Raw genomic sequence first — 9,880 nt, 5'->3', positions numbered from 1 at the left:
TAAGAGTGGTGAGAGTGGGCAACCTTGTCTTGTTCCTGATCTTAGTGGAAATGGTTTCAGTTTTTCACCATTGAGAATGATATTGGCTGTGGGTTTGTCATATATGGCCTTCATCGTGTTGAGGTAAGTTCCCTCTATGCCTACTTTCTGGGGGGGGGGGGTTTATCATAAATAGGGGTTGAATTTTGTCGAAAGCTTTTTCTGCATGTATTGAGATGTCATATGGTTTTTCTCCTTCAATTTGTTAATATGGTGTATCACATTGATTGATTTGTGTATAGTGAAGAATCCTTGCATTCCTGGGATAAAGCCCACTTGATCATGGTGAGTTTCTAAAAAAATGTTAAAGTTGTCAGCTGGTATAGTAAGTATCTTGTCTGTTTCTGGGGGACTCCTTTGGTCAGTACCATGTCTGTGCTGGCAAACAACTGAGGCTAAATAAAGGAGTGTGGAAATATGAATGAAATAATGCTATTTACTATCTGAGTGCAGCACACGTACCAATGAACAGGAAGGTGATGTGGAGATCGGGAAGGCATTAGTAACAAGCAAAGATATGAAAGGGGTTCATCTGTAGCAAATCAAAAGAACATAACTGAAGTCCTCAGCCTGGTCAGAATTGGGCCCTGAATGGAGCCAATAAGGTGACCAGAGAGAGTTAGAAATGCTACAGTATGCTTCCATAACACTCCATATTTCTCCAATCATAGCACTTATAAAATTTTATTGAAGAGTTTGTTAGTTTCTTGTTATTCTTGCAGAGTTACAAGATGTGTGGAGACAGAGATGGCTCATCCATGCCTGCTCCATAGACAATGTGTAATAGATATTTTTAAAAATAAGTAAGTGAATGAATAAATGAATGGGGGTAAAGATGAGGGCACAGAAGTGGAAGAGGGAGGTAGGCACCAGAGAATGTTGCCTGGTTCCAGTGGGGTGACCCGGATCAGCACAGGCCTGATGCTAGCCACTCCCACACAACTCCTTTCTTTCTAATCCATTCTCATTCTCTTTGGGAAGGATTGAGGTCTCTGGAAAATAGCCAAAAAACAATTAAGGGAGCAGCCAGCCCAAATTAATGCTCAAGCATCAGGAGTATCTGTGCACTGAAAGCCACTTCTATTCACACTCTCTCAGCTGAAGGGGTGAGAAAGGGTTCCTAAAGCCATAACTCTTTTTAGGTGGATTTAGAAGGCATATAAAGGCCCCTGGCTGAGGACTTACCTCCTCATTCCACAACTGGTGCCAGAACTCTCAATCCTCCACTGAGAGAAAATGTCCATCCAGTAAGTATCTCTGGGAGATTATTTTTTTAATTCCTTAGTGTGTTGATGGTAAATGGTCTATTTCAAGAGCTCCTGAAGAGGATTGATGACCCCTTTAGGGAAGGCCTTGGCTCATGGTTGGGGAGTTTCTTCCTATTTATATATTGAAGCAAATATCTAGAATTCAGGTCTAAATTACAGTGGGATTTGTGTGGCTTGGAATGGGCCTTGGAAGTAGTAGTGAGCATGAAGATTTCATTGAGGCACACTTGGGTTCCACTTCTTGCCCAGCCATTTCCTAGCTGTGTGATTTGGGGAAAATTACTTTTGAAGTCATGGCTTTTCCATATATAGAATGAGTAGTACTTACCCCCATTATGGTGTTGTGAGATTTAAATGAACGAATAGCATACAAAGTCCTTTTTATAGTATGTGGCACATGGTAAGTGCTTAATAAAAAATAACTATCATAGTTAGGCAGTCTGGTCAGAGCTCTCACTCTAAGAAGTTATAAAATGGAGCCAAAGGGAGAAGGGAGAAAATAATCAAAAATATAAGACCTAAATCTCCTTGTCTGACTATATTTAAAATGTACTGTAGCTCTTGGAGACTGGTGATGAAGTGAGATGATGGGAAGAAGTGATGGTATAATATGGGTGAATAACAAAGGATGACAAACTGACCCCCAAACCTGTGGTCTCCCAGTGCATAAGAGAGAGAGGAATGAGACTGTCTGGAAGGCAAGAGAATAAATGATGCAGTAAAAGCTGAGGGTAGGGACAGGGCAGGCTAATTCTGTAGGAAGGACTCGGTCAGGAAGAGAAGTGACAATGGCGGGATTTTTTGACTTGTCTTCAGAAATATGGGAAAACTGCAGAGGGCAAGTCCACTGTGGCATTAAAAGGGAGGTCATTTTCTCCTTCATCAAAGGAGGAGCACGGACCTGGCCCCTTTGCCAACCTGATACATTTCTAGCACCACACCACACCAAAACACTGTGTGCTCCCAGTCCAGGCTAGACTGGCAATATGCACCACCATTGAGCAGAGAGCATCTTTTCTCCTGGAGCTCTGCCTCTGTCTCCGTGGACTTCCTGAGATTCCACATGAGCTTCCTCCTCATTATTCTACCATTTCAGAGTCGAACATCCTGCTGGTGGTTACAAGAAACTGTTTGAAACTGTGGAGGAACTATCCTCACCGCTCACAGCTCATGTTACAGGTTGGTCTCACCTATCTTGAAGCCATCTTCTCTTTTCTGTCTCAATCTCTCTTCTCTGTCTCCTTATTCATTGGCATCTCTCAGTATGGGCTCCCCCTGTGGGCTACAGAGAGAGGAATCTGGACATTTGGGCTTTTTATACTAAGAACCCATTTCCTCTTTTCTTTACTTCTCTAATATAGAAAAATGTTACCTAACTGGAATTCCTTAACAACTGGGACTATACCTTTGTCATCTTTAAGCTGTCAGTGCCTAGCTCAGTGCCTGGCACATAGAAAATGTCCTGTAAATGTCTGTTCTATCACTTGCAGAATAAATGAAGGCCTGGTGACAAGCATCTGGGAATATGACAATAAAGGGTGGTAGGTTTCATGCCCATTATATCAGAAGTCTTGGTTCTGGAGTCAGACAGATGTAGGTGCTAATTGTAGCTCTATTATTTTACTATCTGTGAATCCTTCAAGTTACTTAAACTTTCTGAGTCTCAATTCATTCACCTACCATAAACCAAATTTTACCTCATCGAGATATTGTGAAGATTAAATGAGATAATGTAAATAGAAAGATTCACACAGTATCCAACACAAAGTTATCAATAGATGGTTGTTATTATTACTACTGCTATCATTATCCAAAGTCACCACATGACCCACATAGCATCCTTGCTTAGACATGGTGTTATAGGAAGGTCCAAAGCCTGGGTAGGTCTCTTTCCTCTCAATTGTCTCTTATGCAAAATAGAAGGAATGAGCCCGGTGCTCTTTCTCAACTAGATTCTGATGCTAACAATCTAGGTTCTAGTAATCAAATTAATGCTGTGCCTTTTAGTTAAGCCATGCCTTCTTTTCAAATTTTTATCAGAAATATAAATCCTTGTAAAGTGGGCTGCTGAAATTGAGCTATTTGAAATAATACATTTGTGGGTTTTTTTAATGGCAAGGATTATAAAAACACTGCCAAATGCTGCACTTTTCAAAGGATCAAAGGGCACAAACCTAACTGTTTAGACTGAACAGACTTAAGGCCTTTCTTGTGTGCCCCTCATTTTGCAGAGAAGGACACGGAGGCCTAGAGATGGCACATAGCAAATCCTGAACCAGAATTCAGGGCTCTGACAGCCCTTTGCACTTTCTGGACAGTAGCCCATATTCTCAAAGGAATATAGGTCTATATTTTAAGAAGCCAGTATTCTTGTTGTTTCATTTAAACGGTTTGTTCTGTAGACACATCTTTGTTTAGTATCTAGATCCCTGCTTCTAATCCATCCCTCCTATATATCAAGAAATTTGAAATTTTTCTTGAAAGTGAGAGAGTAAAAAGGCAAATGTATCGGTAGCTGGGGAAATCTGTTAGATGGAGAATCCCATTCCATTGGAGATACTTTTCCCTGTCTCTTTCCAACCATTTATCTAAACTCTGAGATGTTGCCACATTTCCTACCACTTGGTCTCCTAGTGAAAGGAGAGTAGGCCAGCAGGCTTTTCCTGAGAGCTACCCCCCGTGAGAACTGGGAATGGAAATGACTGCCAGCTTTAGAAGTAAGAGGCTGCCCAGTCGGGCTGCTTAGATAATCACTGCTCTTTACCTGGGTGAGAAGGGCAGGGGTAAGAAGCAATGTTCTGAGTCTTGCCTTCATCACAGGCAGGATCCCCCTCTGGCTGACGGGCAGTCTCCTTCGATGTGGGCCAGGACTCTTTGAAGTTGGATCTGAGCCATTTTACCACCTGTTTGATGGGCAAGCTCTCCTGCACAAGTTTGACTTTAAAGAAGGACACGTCACATACCACAGAAGGTAAAGAACACTAGGGCCCACTCCTCCTAGAGGGAGGACCTATCTCAGCTCCTCCCTCCATGTACTTTTCAACCTCCTGAACCCAAGAGGACACTTTTATACTTGCCTCCGCTCAGAATCCTCCTGGGCCGGTGAGTCTGTATGGACACCTCGGAGATGTACTATGGGATAAAGAAGCAGCTAAGAACTAGGGCTTTGGGGTCTGACGTGCCTGTCTTCAAATCCTATATCCCCTACATACCATTTGCCTAGGTAGGTGCCCTTTGGCAAGATGTTAATCTCTAATTCTTTGTTTTGTCATCTATAAAAATGGGAGAAATAAGAGAATTTACTTCAGGGTTTATTACAAGGATTAAATGAGAACCTGGTTCCTAGGAAGCATTTAATAATAATAATAGTTATTTTTATTATTATTAAACCATGGGTCTCTTGATGCCTTTCCTTTTTTATAATCAGAAAGGCCAATGGGAAGGAGGGAGGGGTGTCACAAAGGAGGCAAGGACCAAATATGTCATAATAATACAAGAAAGAGAAGTTTTCTAAAAACAGACGATTGTTGCTAAAAGGCTTGAAGCCCTAAGCCATCACTCCAATTTCATTACAAAGATTCATTAACACCACAATAAATAGTTTGTCTTATGCCTTAATATTCAGGCCTGTTAGCAGCTTTGTTGATCACCACAGATTTCAGGCATTCTGAAGAGACATCAAAAGAAAGAATAAATGGAGTCTTGAAGTAGTCAGGATAACTTGGACTGTAATAGAAGAGAAACAGATCAGGTCAAGCAGAAATTTAGTTATGAAAGCATATTTTGGAGGTCAGGCAAAGACTTTATGTGCCTTCTAAAGACATTGGTACTTTTTCCTCTTCATGAAAGTGCAAAATCAGATTTTAATTGGCTCTCCACATGAGAAATCCTAGGCAATGTATGCCATTTAGTCTGGGAGATATGGTTCAGGAGGTCTGCCTGTGCAAGAGACCATATTCAAGAATATCTACTTTTAAAAGTAGCAAAATAAATTTTTAAATTGAAGAAAAACATAAGAGGAACATGAGGAAGATTGAAAGGAATATAATTCAGCATAACATGTTCTATACTTCCCCGCTCAGTGTAGATTGTTGAATTATAGGCTACAGGAAGTCAGAGGTCCAATGTGAGCTACCCATGGGGCTGCATAGTGTGATATGGAACAGGCATGTTTTCTGGCTCTGGCCACATATGCCGATCACTTAATTTCTCTGAACCTTGATTTCCTCATATGTCACTGTGAAGTTTATAAGACATAAATTTAAGCTCATGGCACATTGTCTCTTTCTCCTTCAGTCACCCCAAGAAAGTTACGAGACTCTTCATTCTTCATGTTGTGGATTTATGATTCTGACTTTAGGAGGGCACATAGAATGACCATTCTAAGCTCTCCATGGACTACACTAATTGCCCTTGTCTGTGACCCTTTCCCGTGTCTCAATGTCCTTCAGGTTCATCCGCACTGATGCTTACGTACGGGCAATGACTGAGAAAAGGATCGTCATAACAGAATTTGGCACCTGTGCTTTCCCAGACCCCTGCAAGAATATATTTTCCAGGTTACTGAAACCCAACTGCATGTTATTAAAGACGTTTTACATTAGCCCTTTTTCTCTCATGGCTTGAAAGTTACTGGACTGAAAAATTCATTTGCTTCTGCAGGTTTTTTTCTTACTTCCGAGGAGTGGAGGTTACTGACAATGCCCTTGTTAATATCTATCCAGTGGGGGAAGATTACTATGCCTGCACAGAAACCAACTTCATTACAAAGATTAATCCGGAGACCTTGGAGACAATTAAGCAGGTAGGACACAGTGCTCAGATGATATCGCTCAGGAATTTAGAATTTGCAACTTAGAATTAAATCAGCTGTGCATTTGGGTTTGAAGAATATGAGAGCCAGATAGATTAAGTTTCAAATCCCTGCTTTGTCATCAACTACTAGCAATGTGACATAGGGCAAACTTTGTTTCTCCATCTGTGAAATTTTAAACATTTATGATGTGGATTGGAGGAAAACCGTATAAAATGCCTAACATATTTATTTGTGACACAAATATTTATTGAGTCCCTTCCATGTACAAGAACTTATGCTAGATGCAAAAGATATGCCAATGAGTAAGACAACATGGTCCCTGCTCTTCATGGTTTTTATAGACTAGCATGGAACTGGCACATTTAATATTGAAAACCCTACCATTCATTGTTCTAGGAAAGTGTGTTGTACCAACTTGCCCTTTCTTATAGACACTTCTTGTTAGAAATAAAGTTATATCTTAAATGTAAAAGCATAGAGAAACATGTCAGCAGTATTAAAAAGTGATAAATTTTGATGAGAACTTAGGCAATCTTGGTGCAGCATTTGATAAGATAGATCTATATTTTCAACCAATATTTATTAAGATGTAACTATTTGCAAGGCATTGTTCTTGTCTTCAGAAAGCTTAACACCTAGGTGGAGAAATCAAATAAATACATTACTTAACTATAATAGGACACAGAATGTGAGGACTCTTTTCACAGAGGGAAAACCTTCTAGGAAAGGACAAAGATTGCTTCTGGCAGTAGTTGGTGGATGTGAAGTGGGGCAGATCAAGGAAGGTTTAAAAGTCTTGCATTTGAGTTAGAAGTTAAAGGGAAGGCACAACTTCACTGAATTTGGAGAAAGAACATTTCATATACAGGGAGTACCATGATCAGCTGTATAGAGGTGGGAAACTGGAGGATAAAGAATAATTTATTTGGCTAGATTTGCAGTATTTCTCAAGGGAGGTGGCAGTGGTGTTGGGCCGGTGGTACTTCATCATTGTGGGGACTGTCCCACCCACTGCAGAGGTTTGGCATCCCTGATCCCACCTACTAAACACCAGACATGTCCTCAATCATTGTACAAACTCCAAATGCTCACCAACATTTCCAACTCTCCCCCTAGGGGGCAATAGCACTCCCAGGTGAGAACTAGTGATCTAAAGCATGCCACGTCAAGGGAAATAGTGAAACACAGGGTAGGGTGAAACTAGAAGTTTGAATAATGGACAAAAATTTGGAATAAGTCATTTAGCTGATGGGAAGCTACTCAAAGTTTTTGTTCAGGGACGTGGTATAAGCAGAGCTGTACTTTAGGTTATTTAATCTGGAAGCCACGTGTAAGCTGTATGGGAGGACAAAAGAGATAAGGGATAGCTAGGAGACCAGTTAAGTGGAATTGAAGACCAGAACTAGATATTCAGCGTAGTAGGAATAGAAAGGAAAAGGAGTCCCAACAATGGGTCTCAATATCACAAGGTGATTTATAATCCCCAACAGACTATTTACTAAGGCTAAACATATTCTCGATAGCTCTTTCTTAGTTTAGATGTATGTTTGAAACCACATATGAGTGTGTGTGCAGATCATTTAGAGAAATACTGAAGCTGAGTTTCTAAACCATCCATTTGACTTTGACAGTGAATCCAATTACCATAGTAATTTAATTGGAAGTGTGAAGCTCATGGTATGGCTCCAGAATAGACTTTATTAGGAGTCAGGTTTCATTGTGAGCAGCACTATACCCTGACTTCGTATAAAAATGTAGTTTTAAAATTGTGAGTGTTTTTTTGTTGGTTTACTATTACTGAAATAGACTCCTAACAAGTTCCTTTGCCTCCAGCCTGATTCCCTTAAATACATCTTCCTTAATTCAGTAGAAGCAATTTTTTTTTTCTAAAATGCAAGTATAAATGTGTTATTCCAACTAGTGCACCCATAGTTTCCAAGATAAAGTTAAAAGCACAGACCTTTGTGGCTGGCCCATTTTATTTCTCCTCCTCCATGTGTGTGTATCACCACAGCCAAGCTGAATGACTAGTAATCCCCAAGCAGCATTCACTTTTTGCAACTCTATGCCTTTACATTAGGGTTCCTACTCCCTAGAACACACTGTCATCCTTCTGCATCTGGTAAATTTTACTCATCTTTCAAGCATGTGTTGGAGTCATTGCCCTTGGTAAGCCCTGCCTAATCCCCTAGTCTGGGTTAGATGGCCTTTCTTTACAGATATCATTTTGCACCTACTGCACTGTATACCAGCTTATTGGTCTAACACAGTGCTATTAAATGGAACTTTCTACAATGATGGAAATGTTCTATATCTTCATTGTCCAAGTGCTATTGAGCACTCGGATGTGACTAATGTGATCGAGGAACTGAATTTGAAGTTCTGTCTAATCATGGTTAACTTACACTTAAATTGCTATATGTGGCTACCATAGTGGACAGTGCAAATCTAGACTGAATTTCTTGAAAGCAAGGGCCATCTCTGTTTTCCTAGACCCTGACACAGCACCTGGCATATAATAGAAGCTCAAGGAATACTTGATGAATGACTGAATGACTGATGAATGTCTTGCCTTTTATTTAAATGAGGGTGCTAAAAACTCCCTATGCTTTAAAACATACTCTCCTAATCACGTAGAAAGAATTTTGGTTAGACAAATATATACTCCATCGATTATTCATTCAATAAATCTTTATTGAGCAGGTTCCAGGTAGAAATTCTGGTGCTCTACATCCTTAGATAAGTCATTTGATCTCTCTGACACCTCAAGTTCTTCTTATGTAAACTGAGAGGTTTGTGGTAGATTAGTGGGTTTGAATTTTTTATGAGAATCCAAAACGAATTAAAGCACTGAATCCTATCTTCAAAAAGTTTCCATTAACTCCAGGAATTCATGGTTCCCCTGAAGTCTATTTAGGTTAAGACTTTCTATGCTAGATGAATCCTGAAGTTCCTTTCAGTTCCAAATTCATTCTGTATGTAAGACACTGGATTTGGTATTTAGGTTGTATCATAAAAAGTTGCCATTTTTATAAAATGAAAATTATTGACTATCAGCATACAATTCAATGTAATTCAATAAGGGGAATGTAAAGAAGTTTCAGGATTCAAATTCTTCTCTGTATGAAGACAAACTGCATGTGCAAAAGGAAAGTAACCAACCGGAGTAATGTATGGCCTACATCAATTGAAAAGCTCAATCAGGGAGAACTTGAAGATTTCAGAGGCATGAGGGGTCAGCATGGGGGTCAGAGGAGAGCTCAGCACTAAAGATGGGACTTCTACAGGCTTAAAAGAGGGTAGGACCCAGAGAGATGGAAAGAAAGAGAAAGCACACTTAGGGTGAGGGTGCAAGTGGTAAAGGTTCCTCAGACTGAGGAACCAAAGGTGTAAGACGATCTTTCTCTTAACATGGGTGATGTTTGTTCTCCTTCCATAGGTTGATCTTTGCAACTATGTCTCGGTCAATGGAGCCACTGCTCACCCCCACATTGAAAATGATGGGACTGTTTACAATATTGGTAATTGCTTTGGGAAAAATTTTTCAATTGCCTACAATATTGTAAAGATCCCTCCACTACAAGCAGGTCAGTTTACCACTTTGACTCTTCTTAAAACAAGTACCTAGGGGCTTCCCTGGTGGTGCAGTGTTTGAGAGTCCGCCTACTGATGCAGGGGACACAGTTCGTGCCCCGGTCCGGGAAGATCCCACATGCCGCGGAGCGGCTGGGCCTGTGAGCCATGGCCGCTGAGCCTG

The 9,880-nt window shown here is 40.4% G+C and overlaps 1 protein-coding gene across 1 annotated transcript in view; it reads left to right on the top strand.

The window, feature by feature from the left end:
• Positions 1–1,225: 1,225 nt before the first annotated feature.
• RPE65 (retinoid isomerohydrolase RPE65) overlaps positions 1,226–9,880 on the top strand; it is a 22,000-nt gene continuing 13,345 nt past the window's right edge. The window contains exons 1-6 of the mRNA XM_007460114.1: positions 1,226–1,286; positions 2,404–2,486; positions 4,128–4,278; positions 5,759–5,866; positions 5,970–6,111; positions 9,563–9,710. Coding sequence (XP_007460176.1) covers positions 1,276–1,286; positions 2,404–2,486; positions 4,128–4,278; positions 5,759–5,866; positions 5,970–6,111; positions 9,563–9,710 — 643 coding nt within the window. The 5' untranslated portion in view covers positions 1,226–1,275. The remainder of the gene's footprint in view (positions 1,287–2,403; positions 2,487–4,127; positions 4,279–5,758; positions 5,867–5,969; positions 6,112–9,562; positions 9,711–9,880) is intronic.

This window comes from Lipotes vexillifer, unplaced genomic scaffold, assembly GCF_000442215.2.
Source record: "Lipotes vexillifer unplaced genomic scaffold, Lipotes_vexillifer_v1.1 scaffold134, whole genome shotgun sequence".
NCBI lineage: Eukaryota > Metazoa > Chordata > Mammalia > Artiodactyla > Lipotidae > Lipotes > Lipotes vexillifer.
The sequence above is the reverse complement of the archived record's forward strand: the minus strand, read 5'-3'. Positions and strand labels throughout refer to the sequence as shown.